General features: G+C 50.8%; 1 protein-coding gene across 1 annotated transcript in view; it reads left to right on the forward strand.

Moving 5' to 3' along the window:
• Positions 1–23,328, forward strand: part of LOC144717272 (kinesin-like protein KIF2A) — a 51,225-nt gene that overhangs the window by 17,844 nt on the left and 10,053 nt on the right. The window contains exons 6-18 of the mRNA XM_078592688.1: positions 2,115–2,230; positions 2,744–2,836; positions 3,137–3,191; positions 4,230–4,392; positions 5,842–5,932; positions 6,802–6,865; positions 7,617–7,708; positions 9,131–9,273; positions 9,845–10,049; positions 12,600–12,710; positions 13,480–13,547; positions 14,965–15,142; positions 16,454–16,546. Of these exons, the coding sequence (XP_078448814.1) occupies positions 2,115–2,230; positions 2,744–2,836; positions 3,137–3,191; positions 4,230–4,392; positions 5,842–5,932; positions 6,802–6,865; positions 7,617–7,708; positions 9,131–9,273; positions 9,845–10,049; positions 12,600–12,710; positions 13,480–13,547; positions 14,965–15,142; positions 16,454–16,546 (1,472 nt within the window). The remainder of the gene's footprint in view (positions 1–2,114; positions 2,231–2,743; positions 2,837–3,136; positions 3,192–4,229; positions 4,393–5,841; positions 5,933–6,801; positions 6,866–7,616; positions 7,709–9,130; positions 9,274–9,844; positions 10,050–12,599; positions 12,711–13,479; positions 13,548–14,964; positions 15,143–16,453; positions 16,547–23,328) is intronic.

Consider the following 23,328-nt stretch of genomic DNA (forward strand, 5'->3'; position numbering starts at 1 on the left):
TAGCGATTTCAGTTTAAGGTTACCACGATACGATACGTTCAATGCATGTTAACAGTTTTAATAGCAGATAGGATTGTTTCCTGAAAAAACTTTCCATTAAAATTGCAGTTCATATAGGTAGGCTAAGAATTTACCTTGTTTTTTTTTACTTTACATTTTACTGTGCAATACAGTATTGTAATTAATAAATGCATACAGTATATAGTTTATACAGTACGGTACTGTAAATTGCTCTGTTTTGCTAAATTATCACCGTTCTTTAAGACTCCTGGGTAGGCTAGGTCATCTTCGACTTACGATGGGGGTCGTCGTAACGCATCTCCATCATAAGTCGAGTACTACCCTGTACATAATAAGGTTGCACTCATTACACACAAAGTGATTGCCACAAATTAACCACAATACAGTGATACCTCGGTTCACGAACTTAATTCGTGAACTGACTCTGGTCGCGAACCGAATTGGTCGTGAACCGAGGCACATTTTCCCATAGGGTTCAATGTAAATCCGGTTAATCCGTTCTGACCTTTTTTTGGGGTTTTTGAAGCACAAAAATATGAAACAAATTACAATACACATTAGTACTGTACAGTATAGTAATGTATAAAGAGAGAACACTAACCTTGCTTGAGATGACTTCAGTAAGCACTCAAACGGGTGAACTGTACAATACAGTAAGTACAGTATTGTACAGTACAGTAGTACAGTACAGTATGTGCTAAAAAGCACACCAAAAAGTCACTGAAAGTGTCTTCACAGTACTCGCAGTACTTTTTTCTGCGTCTCTTCTTCTCTCCACGATCTTCCTACAGGAAGTCACGACCATGTGACAGCCTGGAAATAGCATTAAAATGGCCGCGGCTCCTGTTCGTGAACCGAAGCGGAGTTCGTGAACCGGAGCAGATTTTTATGAACTTTTCTGTTCGTGAACCGAGTTGTTCGTGAACAGAAGCGTTCGTGAACCGAGGTATCACTGTACCTTGCTGATCTCGTAAAGGGGCATAAAGCATCACGAGCTCCGGTCTTCGTCGTAGCGGCTTTTGGCGAACTATCGAACAAAGACGGTCACTGCATCGCACACTTTCAGATGTGCTTCATGTTGCCATCTGGAAGCCACTGGAGCTTTGCACTTTTAAATCTAGATTGTAAATTAATTTCCTTAGAACTGCTTTTTGTGTTTGGCTTGTCGGCCTTCTCCCGCACCTTCGAATAGCACGATTGGCTATGTACGGTGCGAAAGAAGTTCAACATGCATGCATCCACACATTTCTACTGCATGGCATCGACACGAGAGGGACTACAAATGAAATATAAAGTACAGATACCGGTCTTATTCGTGATTTTTTTATTTTTGGATTATATAACGTCAATTTAAATGTGTTGTAAAACCCACCTCCTGCCAACACAGACCATTAGTAAGGGTTTGCTACGTGAACAAATCGTGCCAATTAGTTACTCCTTCAGCATACCGATGTTAGAATCAGAACATTTATACCGGAGGAATCCGATGAGCTATAAAGCTCTTTTTCACAGATGTCCAGTAGTAGGGACACGGGGTCGGAACATTACAACAAATTATACAAAACACGGAGGCTTTCGCGACCAATAACATTCATAATAAAGTTGTTGTTTTTTTTGGGTCAGATCGCGTTAGTTATAAATGTGTCGTAACCCTCCACCACCCGACACGGCCAATCAGCAAAAAAGTGTCACGTTGAAGAGTGAATCCACAACATTTACAATTTTTGAGTACGACGGGCAATTTGCCATAATTCTGGCGAATTGCCCGATGATGCTGGATGCAATTACCAGCGGAACATTGTACTTAACAATTGTAAATATTGTGGATTCACTCTTCAACACACCGGTGGGCTAAAGTAGTGAACTATTTGTCTTTTGTCAACCTGACACTTTTTTGCCGATTGGCCGTGTCGGGTGGTGGAGGGTTACGACACATTTATAATTAATGCGATCTATTATGAAATTATACAAAAACACGATAGGAGTGTTAATCCCGGTGTTGTATATCTCAAACGCATTAAGAGTTGTATTTTCACAGACTCACTCCTCTGACCCTTCCGTGACCCCCTTTACCTTGACTGATGACCATGTAGCAGCAGCAGGGCGCAGACGAACCACTTACATGCCGGAGACGGACAAGGCGAGTCGGATCCGGACCGAGCGAGCGTTCCAGAATCAACAGCAGGGCCCTCGCGATCGCCGCTTGCGGGTTTGTAAGGTCGCACTAATCGCACAAAAAGCGCTTGCCACAAACGAACCACAATGACCTTGCTATTCTCTCTTCAAGGATGAGATGTTTTCTTGTTCATGTTTGTTTTTTTTGTTTGTTGCGGTTGCACCCGATTCAAGAGCCGAATGGCTCACAGGGCTATACCTAATAAATGAAACTTGAACTTGAAGGAGCAATAAACCATCACGTGACGGTCACCGCATCGTGCACTTTCGGATCCGCTTCTGCGGCCGTCTGGAACGCCGCTCCTTTTAAATAATCTCGATTGGAAACTCATTTGTTTAGAACTGCTTTTTGTGTTTAGTTTTTTCTTCCCCCACCCCGCCGCACCTACAATTAGCATGGTTGGCTACGTACGGTGTGAAGGAAGTTCAACGTGCAAGTATCCGAGAGGTTGTGGAACAAACAGTAACAATCGCCACTTGCAAACCTGTGCCACGTGCTCATGTTGCATGTGAAGTCCTGCATGTGCCGTGTTCATTGAAAACACAGGGAGCAGCGAATGATCCTCACTGGGAGTTCCTGAAGATGATCCAGGACTACCGTGCCAACCTCGACTTCCATCCGCTCTCCATCTCTGACCAGGTTCGTGAAGGCCTCCCCCCGCTGGCGCCTGTATATTTGGCGTTTGCATGTTCTCGCCGTGGTCACGCGGATTTTTCTCCTGGGTCCTCCGGTTTTTCTCTCCATTTATAAACGTGCGTTTAGAGTATTTGGCTGCTACACATTTCCACGTGGCGATAAGCCGCTTCGTTCGGCTATCATTTGTGGGCAAGTCGCTTATGAGAAAAGCTCTATAGCTCTGTGGGCCTTACCTGGTACAATAAAAGTTCCGTTCATTCAGCACTCTGACTTTAAACTGTGGTGGACCTTGGCTCTATTCAGGTGGAGGAGCGAAAGATCTGCGTCTGTGTCAGAAAGCGCCCACTCAACAAAAAAGGTACTCGTGGGAGGGGGGTGCGTGGGTGGGAGGGGGGGGTGTGTGGGTGGGAGGTGGGGGGCGTGGGTGGGAGGTGGGGGGCGTGGGTGGGAGGTGGGGGGCGTGGGTGGGAGGTGGGGGGCGTGGGTGGGAGGTGGGGGGCGTGGGTGTGAGGGGGGGTGCGTGGGTGGGAGGGGGGGGCGTGGGTGGGAGGGTGGGGGTGCGTGGGTGGGAGGGGGGGGTGCGTGGGTGAGAGGGGTGGGTGTGAGGTGGGGGTGCGAGGGGCGTGGGTGAGGGGGGGGGGGGCGTGGGTGGGAGGGGGGGGTGCGTGGGTGGGAGGCTATGTCGTCAGTTTTGCAGTGTAACGGGGATTACGCATGTCGTTCCGCGATTCGTCCTGTAGACAAACCTTAGCTGTCTGCACTCACGACTGATGATGCCCCTGTGTTATCGCAGGAATAATTGTATGCATGTTGAACTTCTTTTGCACCATTGGTAGCCAATCGTGCCATCAGAGGTGTGGGGAAAGGACAACGATTTAAACAAAGCAGTGCTAAAGAAATGAGTTTGCAATCTAGTCGAATGTTTATTGTGTCGCATTTCAAGACTCATTTGCAGACACATACCGAACAATACATAGGAATCCCCCACCCCTGCTAAGACCACATGCAAGAGCTATTGACAAACATTTCTAGAATCGGTTTTACGATGATGATGATGATGATGATGGCTGAAATTTAATGCCTAGGCATTTTGCGACCAATATGATAAACAAAAATCGGTCCAAATCATGTAAGTAAATGTGTCGTACACCCTCCACCACCCAACACCACCCAACACACCCAATTTAGATTGGTTGTAACGTGAGCAAGCGTTGCCAGTCTCTTACCGCTTGGGCAAATTCCGGTGTGCTGTCGAGCAATTCATAACAATCTCAACGATTAATTCAATTCTGTGGATTGCTTACGACACCCATTTTTACTTGCGCGATGCGAGCCGAAACTCAATTGCGAATCAGACGACCGTCCCGTTGGTGGTGTCTGCGCACGCGTGACCCAGAGCTGGCGCAGAAGGAGATTGATGTGGTGACGGTGCCCAGCCACGAGGTGCTCATGGTCCACGAGCCCAAACACAAGGTTGACCTCACCAAGTACCTGGAGAACCAGACGTTCCGCTTCGACTACGCCTTCGACGAGTCAGCCTCCAACGAAGTCGTCTACAAGTGAGACGGCGCGGCTGGGTCACTGCAACCGTCGCTGCCACCACTGCCCCTCCCACTCCCCCCACCCACCACCCCATTGAGCCATTCCCTCACCTGAACACTCTTCCTTCAATCAGCAGTGCATAGCAGTGGCTAGGTCAGGGGTCGGCAACCAAAGTAACAAGAGGAACCATTTTTGTCAAATTCGGTAAAAAAAACAATTTCAAGGGCCGCAATGCGTGTGAATACGAGACTGCTCTCCTCGAGAAATAACGTCACGTCCTTAGAGCCGCATACGACTCCGGAGCCGCGGGTTTGCCGACCCATGACCTTGGTCCTTGCTGTGACGTTGAACTTCTTTCGCGGCGTACGTAGCCAACCTTGCTAATCGGCTTAAACCCTGGAGCTCTCAGGGGTGCCAGCTTTAGTTCTACAGGTAGTCCCCGACTTACGATGGAGATGTGTTACAACGACCCCCATCGTAAGTCGAAAATATCGTAAGTCGAAGATGGCCTAGCCTACCCAGGAGTCTTAAAGAATGGTGATAGTTTAGCAAAACAGAGCAATTTACAGTACCGTACTGTATAAACTATATACTGTATGTATTTATTAATTACAGTACTGTATTGCACAGTAAAATGTAAAGTAAAAAACAAGGTAAATTCTTAGCATACCTATATGAACCGCAATTTCATGGAAAGTTTTTTTTCAGGAATCAATCCTATCCGCTATAAAAACTTTTAACATGCATTGAACACCGAGACAACTTAACTCCGTCGACCGCTGGTGAGAGTGAGGCATCACACACGGCGGGAGATGCGTACCATAACATCCCGGCAGCGTCCCAACTTACAGTATCGTACCTCGTACGCTGCTGCGTTTGCCTGCCGCGCGAAATGTAAAATATTTAACAATTTTGTCATATCGCTATCGCCATCGTAAGATCGAAATATCGTAAGTCGGGGACTACTTGTATAATAGAGGCCATGTGCCCTTTGAAACACCCAGCAACTTTAGATAAATAGGGTTGTTAAAACAGCTGGTCTGGCCTGAGGCTGCAAATGGCTGTTGAAATTAGATGTGGCAAGAGCACTGCTTCAAGTGAGGGTGGGTGATGAATAATTGTGTCCTTGCAATTGCTCACATGCATGTGTCATGTGTGTTTGTGCGCCTGTGCGTGTGGTTACTTGCTGCCACCCCGTGTGTGTGCGTGTTAGGTGCTCGCTAACAGTAGCGTAACGGTTAGCGCGCTGCGCTACAAACCCGGCGACCCGAGTTTGATTCCCACTCGTGGCCAACACCAGTGACATATCTGAACCCGTCCTGGGCCTCCCCTGGGGATATCGAAGGCGGCCGAGCGTGGTGCTGGCCACCGCTGCGTGTGCCGTGTCGGCTTTTATAGGTGCTCGCTGACATAACTTGCCCCAACAGTCTGTTAAGGCTACACGGGGGATCTGTTTCTTTGTTTAGATTCACCGCCTACCCATTGGTGCAGACAATCTTCAACAAGGGCATGGCCACGTGCTTCGCTTATGGACAGACGGGAAGCGGCAAAACCCACGTGAGTTTCTAGGCCAACGCGCGGCCGCCCTTCGTCGTTGGCGGTGGAGCAGTTCTTGCGACGGAGTCGTGGCCCGTTAACCTCCTGGGAAACGGGAGTGCACTACTAACACATTCCTGCGGAGGGAGCTGGTAGGAACGTTGGGTTGCTCGGTCAATGGCCAGGGTCAACGGTGGCGTGGTGTATTCCGCAAATATGGCCGACTGTGGGCGGGCACAAGCCGGTGTGAGTAGGTTAAACGTTTAAGGGTACCACGGGGTGACCAGCCCCCCCCCCAACCCTCCCCACCCAGCCCCTCCCCACCCCTCCCATTTGTGGATGCACGACGGATGGATGGACACAATAATCCCCTGTGGGCTGGTGTAACCAGGAGGTTCCTACCAGTAAAACCGAAGATTCTCAACTCCACAAGAGGCTATCGTTTCGCGGTCTGTGTCTTAACACCCTCCTATGGCCAAATCACCCAGAGTACATATAATAATCATGATTTATTTATCTTGAGCTCCCCCTTCCTCAACACCCCCGCATGTGATTGTTATTTCATTATATTATTTGTAGCCCCACCCCCCCGTGCTGTCCGCGTGCCCATCATTGGGTGCTTGGCGTCACGTGACCGGCGCGGTGAGCAGTGCGCACAGAAAGGTCGCTTCACCTCGTGCGTTCTCTGTGCTTATGCGTGTCCGAAGTCAGCGTTTAAAGTTGTTATTTTCCAGTTCGCCTAGCGCCGCCGAGTTTTTACTTAGTGTGCAAACGTAGTTTTGGCGGCGTTTAAAGCGGGCGACCGGGAAAAAATTCCCGGAGGCGGAGAGATCTTTTGAGAATGGCGATGATGGTGGGGGGGTATATTTTTCTTTGTTTCTTATTTGCAGACCATGGGTGGAAATTTCAACGGTCGCTCGCAGGATTGCACCAAGGGTATCTACGCCATGGCAAGTGAGTGATGTCACTGCACACTGGACTGTACCCAGTAACTGTGGGATTAGGGGGGAAATGTGCCAAGACATTCCGTGCCACATGTTGAGTTTGGGGTCGGGGGGGGCGGGGTGTTGTGGGGGGGGGGGGCGCAATTGTCTATCATTTTAAATCTCTGTTTTGGCATAGTCAACATTATTACTGGAGGAAGTGGCCGAGTGGTTTGATGGCAATGTCCACTTCATATCACCGAGGGATCTTGAGCTTGAGTCCTGGTGTTGGGTGTGTCTCATGGAAACGTCTGCTCTCGTTAGAAAGCTGAGCAAGCAACTCTGAAATCCTCGAATAAAATGCTGGCGATAGTGACAGTTATCAAAGGAGGCTGCCAGCCGCGAGCATTATTGGAACATCCTTCTCCCCCGCTGATAGGCGCGTGTTGTTGAAGGTGGGGTGCATAGACGTGAGAGCATAGAAATACAGGGCAACGCTTGGTTTGCTTGACTGCCGTCTGCTGCACAACATTTAGCTCCCATAGCCTTATAATAACCCATGTGTGCATGGTGGTCACCCAAGTAAAGTAAGAGAGCTTTAGGCAGGACAATGTACGTCTGGGAGGGATGGTTACCGATGGTCAAGAATAGTTAAAACTATAAATTAAAACATTCAATATCTTGATACTGGCATAAGTGTCCCATAGAAATAATGATGATAGTTGGAATTTATAATTTTTCTTTGACTTTCCCACCCTCCCTCCCTCCCCCATCCTGCCTAGCACGGGATGTATTTGACCTGCAGGGAAACAAGCACTACAGACATCTGAATCTGCATGTGTACGCCACCTTCTTTGAGATCTACAGCGGGAAGGTGAGGACGTGCGCGTGTAATGAGTGTGAGCGTGTGAATGAATGGAATGCAGGTGTGTGCAGATGTGCGTGTGAATGGAATGCGATTGTAATTTATAGTATTTTCTCAACCTCTGAATGAAGGGCCCCCTCCCTATGTCGCATCCTTCATAGGGGTGGTTTGTTTATAACTTAACTTCAGCATGCTGGTCAATGCGTGTTGTTGGTGAATGGGCTTCCCAGGACCGGTTCGGAAATGAACTCGCCACTGATGTCAGCCGTGGCTGGGAATGGGAAGTCAGTTCGTCAGGTTCAAAGCACGGTGCGCAAACCGCCGGCTGTATAAAATAATTCTAGATTTGAAGCTTTCGTGACTGCAAGGATTCATATTCTTAGGTTTTTTCGGTAAAGTCACGTAGGTTAAAAATATATATTAATAATAGAAATAAAATAATAAATCACGAAGTTTCGGAGGCAACACAAGTCTCCGTCATCAGGTGGGGCCGTCACAGCTAAATTTCACTTGATACAGTAACTTTAGCTCTGACGGTCCCACCTGATGACAGAGACTTGTGTTGCCTCCGAAACGTCGTTTTTTATTATTTTATTTCTATTATTATTTCTAATATTATATATATATAAAAAAAATATTTACCTACGTGACTTTACCCGAAAAAACCTAAGAGTATGTATGAAATAAATGTGAACCAGGTATACAGCCCATGGGCTCTGGGTTCCTTACCCGAATACTATTGGGGTGTGTGGGGAGCAGCGGTTAGCGTGCCGCGCTACGAACCCGGCAACTCGAGTTCGATCCCCGTTCACGGCCAATGCCAGTGACGATTATCCGAACCAGTCCTGGGTCTCCCCTAGGGGTCGACAGCCTCTAGTGAATACCTGGTGTGGCGTGTAAACGTTACCACTGGGAAGACAAAGATGGTCGAGCATGATTATGTTGAACTTCTTTCGCACCATATGTAGCCAACCGTGCTAATCGGAGGTGCAGGGGAGGGACAGCAAATTTAACGCAAAAAGCAGTTCTAAAGAAATGAGTTTTCAATCCTAGGTTTAAAAGTGGCTTCATAATATCCAAAGTAAGAGCATTAAAGATGGCTTCAGGAGCGCTTCTGAAAGCGCACGATGCGGCGACCGTCTTTGTTCGATGGCTCGCCAAAAACCGCTGCTGTGAGGATGACTGGAGGTTCGCGCGATTGTTTATGCTCCTTGACGAGATCGGCAAGGTACTGTAGTTCATTGGTGGCCAAGCACTTTGTGTGTACTGAGTGCGACCTAATTATAATGCATTATAATGTCGCACCCACCACCACGTGTACCGTGCCGGCAAAGGTGGTAGGGTGCTCGCTTATAACAGCACTTGCCCCAAAATGTCTGTCAAGGCCATGAGGTGGTGGGGGTTTTTTGTCACCGTGCGACTGGAATGCAGGTGTTCGATTTGCTGAATAAGCGGGCGGTCCTGCGAGTGCTGGAAGATAGCAAGCAGCAGGTACAGGTGGTGGGGCTCAGCGAGTGCCCCGTCTCCTCCAGCGAAGAGGTGCTCGCCCTCATTGAGACTGGGAGCAAGTGCAGGTCAGCATGCACGCACATGTATAATAATAATACTACTTTCATATTCTTGGTTCTTTCGGTAAAGTCACGTAGAAGGGAAATAATAAAATGATATTAATATAAAACGAGAAAATGTTCTTGCTGTGGATTTCACACCTGATGATGATTGCTTGTGTTGCAGTCGAAACGTCGTGATAATTTTTTGTTTTGTTTTATATTAATATTATTTCATTATTTCCCTTCTGCGTGACTTTACCGAAAGAACCAAGAATATGAATCTCTGCAGTCACGAAAGCTTTAACCCTTTCCCGTTCCGCACGTGGACATCGTAAGTTTTTCTTCCGATTGAGTTCTGATGACGTACGTGTACATCATCAAAACTAAAATAAAGTAACTTAATCGTTACCGAGGCTGCCACAAGGCCATGCGGGAGGGCGTGTGGCACAGTCTGGCACCAGCTATCAAAGAGTGCAGCGGTCGTGTCGCTACGTTTTTCTCCGGTGAGTCTCAGTGAATGGGACCCACCCTGCAACTTGCAGCACAGACCTCTAGGTTTGCTAACGCGGGCGGAACCCGTGTGACGCGCGCACAGGACGTCGGGCCAGACATCGGCCAACGCGACGTCTTCGCGCTCGCACGCCATCTTCCAGCTGATACTGAGGCGCGGCGAGCTTCTGCACGGCAAGTTCTCGCTCGTGGACCTCGCCGGCAGCGAGCGCGGCGCCGACACGGGCAACTCCGACCTGCAAATGTGCCGTGAGGGCGCCGAGATCAACAAGAGCCTGCTGGCGCTGAAGGTTTGCATTGGATTGTTTTTTTCTTCTTGGTTCTTTCGGTAAAGTCACGTAGAAGGGAAATAATAAGAGAATACAAATTTAACATAATTAAATAAATCTCACGACGTTTTGGCCACAACGCAAGCAGCCGTCCTCGGGTGAAGAACAGGTCTGTTGGAAAGACAGCGTCTGAATGAAACACCACCAGGCTTGGAGTGTATATTTAAGCTGGGTTGGAGGGAGAAGACCGCCTTGACAAAAGAATTTGCATATCAAGAGGAATTTAGCATATTTATGGGAAATGCAGATATTGGATTAGTCACTACTTGTGAAATGCGTAGGAGGTGGGCGGGGGGTTTCAAAGTCATATAATGCCCGTGTATTATGCAGGATTAGCAGCATCAAAGGGAGGGGATAGGGGTAGCATTAATAAAGGGAAGGAATGTTAATAGTATGTAGCTGCAATAACTTGTTTTTGCCCAGCAAACCCTCGCTGAGTCTCGTGACTTGCTTCCAGGACAGTACTGCCAAGTGTTATTTTTGCAGTCCCCCCCCCACATACTGATGATTGTTATTCATAATCTAGGGGGTCGGGCAACCTGCGGCTACGGAGTGGCATGCGGTTCTTTTAAGGACTGCTTCGTGATATTGTTTATTCAGCAGTGGCTTGTATTCACATGCAATTCAAGCTCTTGAAATATTTAGGTTTCTTTACGAATTCGAAAAAAAATGCCACTTTTTAATTTGGTCGCCGGTCCCCCGGTATAATCCCAGTTATTTGCGGGTACGTTTGCAAATTTAGCAAATGTGGACCACAATGGGCCTGCTCGTGCACATGACGTCGCCGGATCTTTAACGTCCGCTGCGAAGCAGACTGCGTGTTTTTTTACGGTTGATGCACCTGCGGTATTAAGCAGGGCGGCCGCTAGATTCGAACTGTCAACAGCTGCAGCAAACGCCATACCGCTTGGCCATCTCTCCACCAGTGCGGTGCAGAGACCTGGGGACCAATTGCAGAGCCATCCCTTAGGAGTTCGGATAATCGGGACGACCGTCCCGTGCCCAGCGCTTTGGGTACCCGATAACCGTACCCTACCCTATACCCGGCTACCCGTACCCGGCTGGGTACGGGTACGGGTACCCATTTGCGACCCTGGTGCGGCCGGGTACGGGTAAGGAATCAAAACCCGTTTGCGACCTCTGAGCAGCGCCATTGGCTAGAGTACGATTTTCGCTCCAATGTCACACTCAGTCTATGGCTTAATCACCCAGAATGCACTTGATATCAGATGTTGGAAGCCAATCCGGTTTGAGCCTGGACAATGCTGGGATGGGTGACCAAAATGTATAAAATAGGTGTCGTTGGCCTTTTGAGAGGCCACGTAATGGGTATCGGGGGGGGGGTGGGGACGGCGCAGCAAAGTCCATTGTTGCGCTGTACCTCCTAGGCTCTCGCATTTATGCTCCGCACATTCACCTACCTGAATTCGCCAGCGTGGTGCAGTATGGTCAATTGTGGTATTGTCTTAAGGAAGCCCTACATTGTGCAGGGCTGCCAACTGCATCCAAAAATCTCCACGGAAATAAATGGGGATCCCTGTAAATGATTTCTAGGCTACCCGACCCGTTGATTGACAGGTACATTATTACATCTTTATTGCTTTGAATCCATGTTAATTTCAACGTAAGTTGTCATCTCCTATCATATGAACGGGAAAGATTGTCAAGGGTCCTTGTCCATGGCTGTTAACCCTGTTACTGCATGACCTTGTTTAAAGGGGAGGTGGAGGGGGCGGGCATACACAATGTAAGAGGGGTACGACACGGATAATGTTAAACATACTTTTTGACAAACAGTAAACTCTAAACAGAATGAGTAATTATACGATCTGCTCAAGCTCTTCAAACTTGCAATGCATGTGAACAAAGACTAATGCCAATTGCTTTATTGTACCAAAATATTGAGAATGGCGGGGGGGGGGGCTTGGAATGCCCCCCTATCTGACACTACGGGCCTGTTGGCTGTGCCTCGTTTCCATGAGGACACGCACGTGTGTGTGTGTGTGTGTGCGCGTGAGGGTGCTAAACGGGTATGGCACGGGCTCGACGAGATGGTATGATGTGGTACGAGAGGATATGGAGGTGAGTGGACTTGCCAATGACTGGTAGCAGCGGTGTCAAGATTGGCTTCTGTGGAAGAGGCTCGTGAAGGACGCTGCTACTGGGCAGTTGGGGGCAGACGCGCTCCAGCAACAACGGAAGGCAGAGGAGCGACGCTCACAACAACGAGCGGAGCGCCGGACGGTTAAAATGCAGCAAGTTGGCACAGTCGTAGGGCACAGATGGTGCATCGGCCAGTCATCTCAGTTGGTCAAACCATGGCACCTGGGTTTGTCCCGTGACCTCCTGCCAGCAGGCGTTCGACACTTCACGTGGCCCTAAAAGTGCGCACAGCCTGGCACAAGCGCCGTGGTGACGTCACTGCCACTTCGTGGCGTATGGCGGCGGCGGTTGTTTTTGTTGTACATGCGTGTGCTGCGTGCGTTGACATGTCGACGTGCACATGTGTAGGAGTGCATCCGAGCGCTGGGCCAGAACAAGGCACACACGCCATTCCGCGGCAGCAAACTCACCCAGGTGCTGAAGGACTCGTTCATCGGGGAGAACTCCCGCACCTGCATGGTACATGTGTGTGTGTGTGCGTGCGCGTGTTTTAGCCTATGTGGGGAGCGGTAGTGCAATGGTTAGCGCGCTACGCAACTAACCCAGCGACCCGAGTACGATTCCTGCTCACGGCCAACACCGTTGACGATTATCTAAACTGGTCCTGGGCCTGCCCTAGGTTGACTCGGGCCCCGCGGTGGCGAGATGTTTACTCTCTCGCCTGGTATGCAGGAGGTCGCGAGTTCGATCCCGACCCTGACGCCTGTTGTATATTTGGAGATTGCACGTCTCTCCCTGTGGTTGCGTGGATTTTTCTTCGGGTTGTCAAGTTTTTCCATCCACGACATGATAAGCCATTTCGTTGTGTTTGTGGGCAGGTTGCTTCTGCAAAAGAACTATATAGCGCAGACGGGCTTACCTGGTAAATAAATAAGAAACCATTAGTAAATGAGTACCTGCTGTAGGAGCAAGTGCTGTTAGCGAGGACCTATGAAGGCCGGCAAGGCACACGAGGGAATGGGATTGCCAGCACCACGCCTGGCTGCCTTCGTCTCCCTAGTGGCAATGTTTCCGAACTGCTCCAGGTACGAATTTGAGGACGAGTCGACCTAGGTGAGGCCCAGAACCAGTTTAGATAATTGTCACTAATGTTGGCCGTGAGCGAGGAATCGAACTCTAGTGGCTGGGTTCACAGCGCAGCGCGCTAACCGGGATACTACCACCTTGTGCACATAGAAACACACTCACTGCCCGATTCTCTCGCTGTGCTCGCGTGTGGATGCTGCAGATCGCCATGATTTCTCCTGCGATGAGCTCCTGTGACCACACGAACAACACGCTGCGATACGCAGACAGGTGAGGCAAATGACCGGGTGAATTCTAGTGCTGAGTGTGGTGTAGCTGGGGCGCAAGTGTGGTTTGTGACCACCTATTGAAGGCTGGGACCGGCACATGAAGGCGGTGGGTGGCTAGCACCACACCTCGCCGCCTTTCTCTCCCTAGTGGCAACGTTTACACGCCGCACCAGGTACTCATTTGAGGCTGAGTCGACCTAGGGGAGGCCCAGAATTGGCTAAAATATTCGCCACTATTATTGGTCGTGAGAGGGAATCGAACTCGGGTCGCCGAGTTTGTAGCACTGCACTGCCACAAAGATCCCCCATAAGGTTATGGAGACAAAGACAAAGATCCCCCATATAGCCCTGTCAGACGGTAGGGACAAGTGCTGTTAGCAAGCGCCTATGAAAACCGGCATGGCAGGGTGGCCAGCACTGTGCCCGGCCGCCTTTGTCTCCCTCGTGGCGATATTTACGCATCGCACCAGGTACTCATTTGAGGCTGAGTCGACCTAGGGGAGGCCCAGGACCGGTTGAGATAATCGTCACTGGTGTTGGTGGCCGTGAGCGGGACTCCAACTCGGTTCTCCGCATTCGTAGTGCGCTAAACACCACACTACCTCTCGCCATAAGGTTATGCACATACACACGTACACACGTACACGTGTGTACATATGTAGCGAGTTCAACCGAGTCGCAGACGTTGTCTTGGGAGCAACACGTTTGTTAACTATTTGCACAACATACTCCAGGGCTATTAACACAACACACCCACGGGTGGTGACCACCCAACTAAACCACGCTAGGGCGGAACTAGACACGGTCCCACTATGCCGGTCCCGACCACAAGCTGGGTCCTGGACCGCGTGGCTAGAGGCTTCTTCAAGCTTGACGTGGATCTCCTGCCTCTCCAACAGTAAGAACCCCGTGCCAGGCTGGGGCTGGCTCCGCCTCTCGCCCCGCCCACCTTCTCGATCTCTCTCGCCCCCTTGCCCGAAGGCTCTCGAAAGTTCTTCCCGGACCATGTGACCACCCATTGGCCCCCTCCACCGGTGGCCCCCCTCCAGTATGATCCGGTCACGTGTCCCCAGGTCAGCCAGAGTATCATGCCCCCATCGTAGCCCCAGCTGGCTGACACTCTCACTCTCTCTCAACGGGAGCCCGCCACCGCACGCTGTGCGTGGTGCCACCGCGCTTAACCAGCGCTCACCCAAGCCCCCACTAGGGCTGGTGCTACACCCCGTTTCCGGGGTGTACACACAACAGTAGACATCCTGCCGTGACCTCGCAGGCCCGGCACCACACAGTGACCTTCCCAGTCACTACACATACACACGCCACACAAATCCTAGGGGTGGAATGAGTCATCGGTATTGGAAGGGCTGCTGTGTCAAGGCGGTCTGCCCTTCGTTCTCGTCTGTGTTGCCCGCACGCAGGGTGAAGGAGCTGGGGGTGGAGCAGGGCGGGGAGGAGCGACACTCGGCACCGCTCGCGCCCACCACCGCCGCCACCGCCGTGGCAGAGTCTGAACCGGAGGACGACGTCAATATGGACGAGGCGGGGGAAAAGGAGGCCCCTCAGCCGCGTCATCGACGGCTGCCCTCTCTCATCCTGGCGAGTGGTTGATTGAGCATCCCCCGGGCAGAGGATGGCATGTGACAGTCGCGAAACATTGAAGGATAAACATTGACATTGACAATCGTTCGCTGACGATTAGAAAATGACATTGACACTCATTGACAAATACACATTAACAATTCTTCATTCAGGAAGAGACAAAAACATTGACATGATATTATTAAGCAATTAAACGAAACAACAAAATGACAAACGAAATCGAACCACTAACCAGGCACCTATCAATGAAACTACTACACAATTGAACATCTAAGCGACAGCACCTAACGAGGCATTTAAACATTGTGCATTTTTTGTAAATTGTCATCGGCAGAAAATAATAAAAGGAAGTCCATGAGCCTGAACGTGAGCAGGGAGCTGACAGCATGGGTGGCTGGGGGGAAGGGAGTCCCAGAATATGGGGGCAACAGAGGAGAGTGAGCGACCTCCCCCTGAGCGAATGTTGACTGGGGGCTTCGGGCAAATGCCAAGGCTACTTGGAGCAGAAACTGTGTGGAGCTGAAGTAGCGTGAGACGAGAGGGGAGAGGTAGCAGAGTGTACGGAGGGGAGTAGAGCGAGGGGAGAAGTATCAGAGTGGGAAGTAGTGATGCGAGAGGTACTTCAGTTCTCTCAACCATGCGCGCTCCCCGACCTTTACTCGGCACTTGCCTGCACGGTGAATGGTCATATAACCCCCACGACATGCACGGTGTGGGGAATTCATCTTCTTGGTTCTTTCGGTAAAGTCACAAAGAAGGGAAATAATCAAATAATAAAACATAATAAAATACAATTCTCACGACGTTTCGGCCACAACGCAAGCAGCCGTCCTCAGGTGAAGAACAGGGCTGTCGGAAAGACAGCGACCAAATGAACACCATCAAGCTTGGCAGCGTATATTTAAGCTGGGTTAGAGGAGGAGAGCGCCTTGACAAAGGAATTTACATATCAACAGAGAAATTTAGCATATTTATGGAAAATGCAGAGATGGTATTAGTCACTACTTGTGGAATGTGTAGGTGGTGGGGTGGGGGGTCTCAAAGTCATATTATGCTTGTGTATTATGTAGGATTAGCAGTAATAAAGGGAGGAAGTAGGATTAGCAGTAATAAAGGGAGGGAAATTTTAATAGTAAGGAGAGCTGCAGCAGCCATCCAGCAGTGGATTGACAAAAGGGGCTGCACACGAGCATGTACAATCCTTCTGTTTGCCATCAACTGTCCCAGTCCTTAGAACCTGATGGGCTTATTTACCAGCGTGTGTGTTCCCCCTTGTGCTGCATTGGTCGTGCGTGCGTGCGTGCGCAGGAGGAGGAGATGCCACTGGAGCTGCCCTCCGAAGAGTCTCTTCTCCAGCCGTTCAAGAATAAGATCATTGAGCAGCACCAGATGGACTTGCAGGTGCGTTGGCCTGCTTCAGCGGCCGGCTTGCACTCCCGTTGCCGTGACGCGGGGTCCATGTCTTGCGTGCTTTCGACGCATTCGAGTCGTCCGAAAACGATTTAGCACCACCTCAGTGTGGGCTCCAGCAATGGTTTTGTTTTTGTAAAGCGTTTCTGACCCTACGTTATCTATTATTTGTTACGCTTGTTTACCAAAGTGGGCCTCATGTCTACGCACGCACGCGCCTCAAGTCGAGAACTGTGGAGGCAAGGTAGACCACCACAGGTGTTTCAAAACTCCCTTCCTTCTAGATTTGAAGCTTTCGTGACTGCAAGATCATACGCTTAGGTTTTTTCGGAAAAGTCACGTAGGTAAAAATAAATAATAAAAATAATAGAAATAATAATAGAAATAAAATAATAAATCACGACGTTTCGGAGGCAACACAAGCTTCCTTCATCAGGTGTAAAAAGGCACAGCAAAGTAACTGTAGTGGGAGTTATTTGTGATGGGGCATTAATATATAGGGTAAGAGGAAGGGGTAGGAGCCAAGCTGGCTCCACCCACACCCCTACCCCCCCCATCCTGCACCCGTCCCCCTTGGCTCCTCCCCCCTCCTCTTACACTATATATTAATGCCCCATCACAAATAACTCCCACTACAGTTATTTTGCTGTGCCTTTTTACACCTGATGAAGGAAGCTTGTGTTGCCTCCGAAACGTCGTGATTTATTATTTTATTTTTATTATTATTTCTAATTTTTATTTTTACCTACGTGACTTTACCGAAAAAACCTAAGAGTAAAACTCCCTTCCTGTTGTCCGTTGAGTTGCTATAACCTGGCTGGCCGGCACGAGATGGTACATAAAGTGTGGACTAATCTTCTTAGGTTTTTTCGGTAAAGTCACGTAGAAAGTAAAATAAAATAAAAACAAAAATCACGACGTTTCGGAGGCAACACAAGTCTCCGTCATCAGGTGGGACCGTCACAGCCAGATTAGCTGTATCAAGTGAGGCAATGATTCAAGATGTAATCCCTTAAAAGCGAGTTGAGGGGGGAGGGAGAGGGAGGGGGGAGCTCATCAGACTATGGTAGCCAATGAAAGGAACGTATCGGGAGGGAGGGGGGGGCGAGGCCAAAAGGGTGGGCGATGGACGTGGAAGCGCTTGTGCGCAAGCGGCCAATTACTGCACACGCCAACACAATGGAGCGATTGTGCGCAAGCGGCCAGCCACTGCACCCGCCAACACAATGGGCAGAGAGGAGGAGGGGAGGTCTAATACACATGATAGACAAAAGAACGAAAATGATGATGGGTACAAACTTAGGGGGAGCTCATCAGACTATGGTAGCCAATGAATGGAACGTATCGGGAGGGAGGGGGGGGCGGGGGGGGGGCGAGGCCAAAAGGGTGGGCGACGGACGTGGAAGCGCTTGTGCGCAAGCGGCCAATTACTGCCCACGCCAACACAATGGAGAGAGAGGGGGAGGGGGGGTCTGATACACATGATAGACAAAAGAACGAAAATGCCCATGTTTATACCAATGCTGGCTGAACAATGAAGAGAGTACTGTTAAAATAACTGGGGATGTTAACACTCGGTAAAGTACAGTAAAATAGTGCCTGTCAGATAAGATGGTCCAAAAAATTTGTGATTAAGTCTTTTTTGCGTGGTTGATAACATCTTTCCAATGATTACTAAGTTTGTACCCATCATCACGGTTGAAATTATGTCTGTGTTTGTATATTTGTATGGCTTCGTGTACAAACCTTTGATGGTAGCCGGGAGGTTTGCAGAGAACCTTGGTCTCGGAAAAGACAATTTCATGAGAGCCCACCGAGTTGTAGCAATGATCGGCCACGGCAGAAGAATCAGTTCTGCCGTGTTTCAGATCTGACTTGTGCTCGCGGACACGATCAGAAACATGACGTTTCGTTTCTCCAATGTAGCAATCACCACAAATGCAACTCAATTTGTAGACTCCAGGATACTGTAAGTCAGGAACGACATCCTTCACAGATGGAATCAGATCACGGATTTTATGCACTGTACTGAATCGGACTTGGATCTTATGTTTGTGTAGTAACGCTTATGACTCGTTCACACCGGAGTTGGAGGCACACTTGTTTATTTAACACCACACGTTGTGACATACACACTGAGGGGGTATCGGCCCCCTCACCCGTCTATCTGAGGACACACCTCTAGGCTAACCCTAGCCTGCCTCTGAGTCCTCCTCTAATGGGCTAGGGGAGGCTATCTTGGCCCGACACTGGTCAGTCGGGCCCGGTACCCAGAGTCCAGACCAGCACTGGCTCTGGCTCTGGTACCACGCCACTGGCTCGAGCCTGCGCGGTCCTGATAAGGACGGCGTGCCAGGGGGAGACCAGGGCTCTATCTAGGACGTCTTCCGTCTCCTCTTCTTAGCTAACACAACACTCCCGAGCCCCTCGATACATTCCCCTTTTATACCCAACCCCTCCCTGAGGGGTGGGGCCCCGGGGGATCATAATGACCGAATCGACCCCCCAGGGTGTCTGGCGCGGACGTCGCAGAGGGCACCTGCTCGTGCACACATGTAGCCCCGCCTACTGTGTTTGTTTACCATAGGCTGCCATGCATAACGGGCTCTCTCTCTAACACCCCTACATCACTCCCCCCCGCATAGCATGCAGCCGTCCCGGCTGCCAACATACAAAAATTTGACAATAAGGGTGCCTTCACCCCCTGACCGCGCGTGTGCCTCACTATTTTTGAACAATAACAGGAACCAGAACAAGAACGCAACAGCAAGATGAGAAAACAACCCGTCGCACCCCCCCCGAATAAATACGAATTCCGTAAAAAAAAAAACAGCCTATATACAATCAGCAGGGAACCCACCACGCACACACAACGCACGGTGAAGCCAACATATGTACATCCGAGGAGTGGGGAACACACCACCCACACAACATCCAATGAACACAACAGCTATGTACACATTTTCCGGCCTCACAACAGTTTGCGCATTTTAGCTCGCGTCCTTGCAGCGGGCCCCTCACACGGGGTAACCGCGTGTGGCGGACCATCAGGTGGCAATTGTCCGTCTTGGGGTGAGCATTCATCCGACTCCGCGTGACCCTCGGTACCCGCAGGAGGGGTGATTGGGCGTGAGCCCGTCACTCCTGATGCACCTGAAGGTGGCACAGCCGGCAAGGCATTAGGTGAGAGCGACGGAGACGGACCCAGCGAGTCGGCCGACCCCCCACATGCTTGGCCACGCGCGTGTGAAGTGTGATTGTGTACCGCAGAGAAGGGTTTTAACCTAGAGGGGTGCACGAACCATCGCCGCTTCCCCCACTTGATGCGCACGCACTGCGGTCGTAACACCTCCACCACTTCCACAGGGCCCCGCCACGGCCGCACCAGTTTAGAGGAGGTTGCCAGTGGCACCTGGGGGCAGTGCAGCCATGCCTTGTCCCCCGGCTTCCACTGCAGCATGTGCGCTCGACTCAATCTGAGGCGCTCATTCGCCTTCTGACGGAGGTCAGAGTTTTGCATTGCAGCATCCCGTGCCTCGGTCAATTTGTCCAGATTAAATTTAACGTGGTCAGCCAGATTAGTTTTTCCCTGCGGCACGGGGATCTGCAACTGGGCACGAACAGGCGGGTCTGGTTCTCGGCCGTACATGAGGTAAAAGGGAGAAAACCCCGTAGCTGCATGGGGTGCCATCCGGTACGCCGCCAAGACCCCCTGAATTTGTAGGTCCCAATCCGTTTGCGAGTCCGAAACTTGTTGTGATAACATGGACGTGATGGTGCGATGCAACCGTTCGACCATCCCGTCAGTTTGTGGGTGATATGGGGAGGTCCGAATTTTCTTTGTGCCCAGGAGATCACAGACATGTCTGAGTAGTTTACCGGAAAAATTTGTGCCCTGGTCGGTCAGCAGCCTCTCCGGAGCACCTTTGTCCAGGACATAACCCTGAACAAAGGCCTCCACGATGGCTGCTGCCGACTGGTTGGCCAGAGGCCAGGCCATAGGCCAGCGTGTAAAATACTCGACACCAGTCAACAAATATCTATTCCCCCTGGGGGTGGCGGGGAATGGTCCCAAAATGTCCAGAGCGACCAGCTCGTTTATCCTGGACACTTTGATCGATTGCAAGGGCGGGTTAGACTCCCGTGCCGGCGGTTTGCGTTGTGCACATCGAGGGCATGATCCCAACAAATCCCCAACATCCCTCGTCATGCCAGGCCAATAAAAATCAAGTTGCAGCAAGGCGAGAGTCTTTTGGGTCCCCAGGTGTAGGAGGCGCTCATGAGCGGCCCATACCACCCTGCCCCGCAACCCAGTAGGGACCACCAGCCGATGTCGACGCGACTTCCCGTCCCAATGCATCAGCAGGCCTTGGCACATTTCCCATGCGTCGGAACCACCTCTTTTTCCCCCCGCCGCACCGCCAACGCGACGTCGCCACCCGAGGAGGGACACATCCTCCATCTGGAGGCGCCCCAGTCAATGACGGGCAACCCCAACAGGGAATCTTTGCCCTGTTGTTCGATCGAATTAGTAACTACTGTATCGTCGTCGTTGGCGGCCGCCAAGACAGGAACCGATGTGTCCCCTGGAGGTCTGCAACGTCCAGACCCCAGGAGGCATGCACACTCGGAGGTGGTTGGCAAGCGCGACAGAGCGTCCGCGTTGGTGTGGCGAACGCTCTTACGGTATGTGGTTTGGAAATCGTAATCCTGGAGGACCTCCAACCATCGGGACAATTGTCCCGATGGCTGTTGAACCCTCAGGGCGTACTGCAGTGCCGCATGATCTGTGCGGACGGTGAAATGCCGACCGTACAGATATGGGCGATACTGTTGGATGAAATGGACAATTGCCAACAGTTCCCTACGGGTGACACAATATCGTTGCTCCGCTGGAGACAACACCCGACTGCCGTACGCAACCACACGTTCCACGCCGTCAACCACCTGGGAGAGCACGCCCCCAATACCCGTGTTGCTCGCATCGGTGTCGAGCAAGAATGGTTTTGAAAAATCAGGGTAAATCAGGGGAGGAGCGTTTACCAAAGCGTCCCGAAGGGAGCAAAAAGCAGCTTCCTCCTCCTGACCCCAGCAGAACCGAACCCCTTTTGATGTTAAAGCGTGTAGGGGTTTTGCTATAGTCGCAAAATTAGCGACGAAGCGTCTATAATACGACGCAAACCCAATAAAACTCCTAACCTCTCCCACTGAGGTGGGAGTCGGCCAGGAGCTTACACACTGCGTTTTGGCGGGATCGGTAGAAATACCTGAGCGTCCCACGATGTGCCCCAAATAACGCACCGACTCGCGTAACAAATGGCATTTTTGGGGCTTAAATTTCAAATTAGCAGCCCGCATCTTTAGGAAAACCGCCCGCAACCTCTGGAGATGTTCATCAAAAGTTTTGCCAAAGACAATAACGTCATCCAAATAAATCAGGCACGACTCCCATTGCAATCCAGCCAAAACCAATTCCATCAACCGCTGGAAAGTTGCCGGCGCTGAGTGTAAGCCCATCGGCAACCGGTTGAATTGAAACAGGCCGTGCGGAGTACGGAAAGCAGTTTTAGGCTTTGAATCATCGTCCAGAGGAAGCTGCCAGAATCCCGAAAGTAAGTCCAATGTGGAGAAGAATCGCGCTCCCGCCAAGGCGTCAAGCGATTCGTCCATCCGTGGGAGCGGGTATGCGTCGGCAACCGTAATTTTGTTAAGGCGCCGAAAGTCAACGCAAAACCGCAACGAACCGTCCTGCTTCTTAACCAGGACGATCGGCGCTCCCCAAGGGCTGTTGGAGGGAGAAATGATGTCGGCGGCTAGCATGTCATCAACAGCCGATTTGACATGGTCCTTTTCGGCGGGACTCAACCGAAAAGGATTCTGGCGTATTGGCGCGCTGTCACCCGTATCAATATGGTGACGCAGCAGATTAGTGCAGCCCAAATCGTATTTATCCCGACTGAAAACGTCGGAAAATTCCCTTAGTAGTGTCTTAAGACGTTGACGCTCTAAATTTGACAGGTCCGTCGATCCCGCACAAAGCGCCTCGAGCCACCCTTCATCGCTGTCCGAATGTGGTCGCGGTGCAGGGACAGCGCCGACATGACTCGCGACGGGTTCCTCACAGGGCACCGGCGTTGCGTGAGCAAGCACGGTCCCCTGTGGGACCACCACCGTCTGCGAGCCCACATTGAGGACCGCGATGAAGGGTTCTCCTTCCCCTCTCACTATGGTCTGGGCCGGGAGTAAATCAGGTCCACTGACCCCGGCCCTAGACGGTCCCAACAGAACCCCTTGAGCCCCAATGCCCTTAGCGAAGGGCCGCCGAAGTTTCAAGGGAATCAACATTTGCGCCCCCGGAGGAACGCGCACCGTTCTATCTACGAACGCCGGCACCGTCGCGAACGCCGTCCGGCTCGTAGCGGGGGATGGCAGAAACGCCATGCGTCGGCCCGATGGGAGCTCAATGCATCCCTGGTCGATTAATATCCTAATCGGCATTTTGGCCAGGAAGTCCGTCCCCAGCAGGCACGGAACCGCCAGCGAGGAGGAAACAAAAATCGGCCCAGACAATTTAATATCCCCGACACAAATTTGGGCACGAATTTGTCCGATGATGCCAAGTGAACCCCCGTTAGCAGCAAAGAATGGCACGTTAACAGGCATCAAAGGACGGCTTTGGGCAGGGAGAATGTTATAAATCAACTCCGAAATAATGGTCGCCGATGCTCCTGTATCGACCAGGATGCGCACCTCGACCCCATCGATGTGCCCCA

Source organism: Lampetra planeri, chromosome 3, assembly GCF_965212315.1.
Source record: "Lampetra planeri chromosome 3, kcLamPlan1.2.h2, whole genome shotgun sequence".
Lineage (NCBI taxonomy): Eukaryota > Metazoa > Chordata > Hyperoartia > Petromyzontiformes > Petromyzontidae > Lampetra > Lampetra planeri.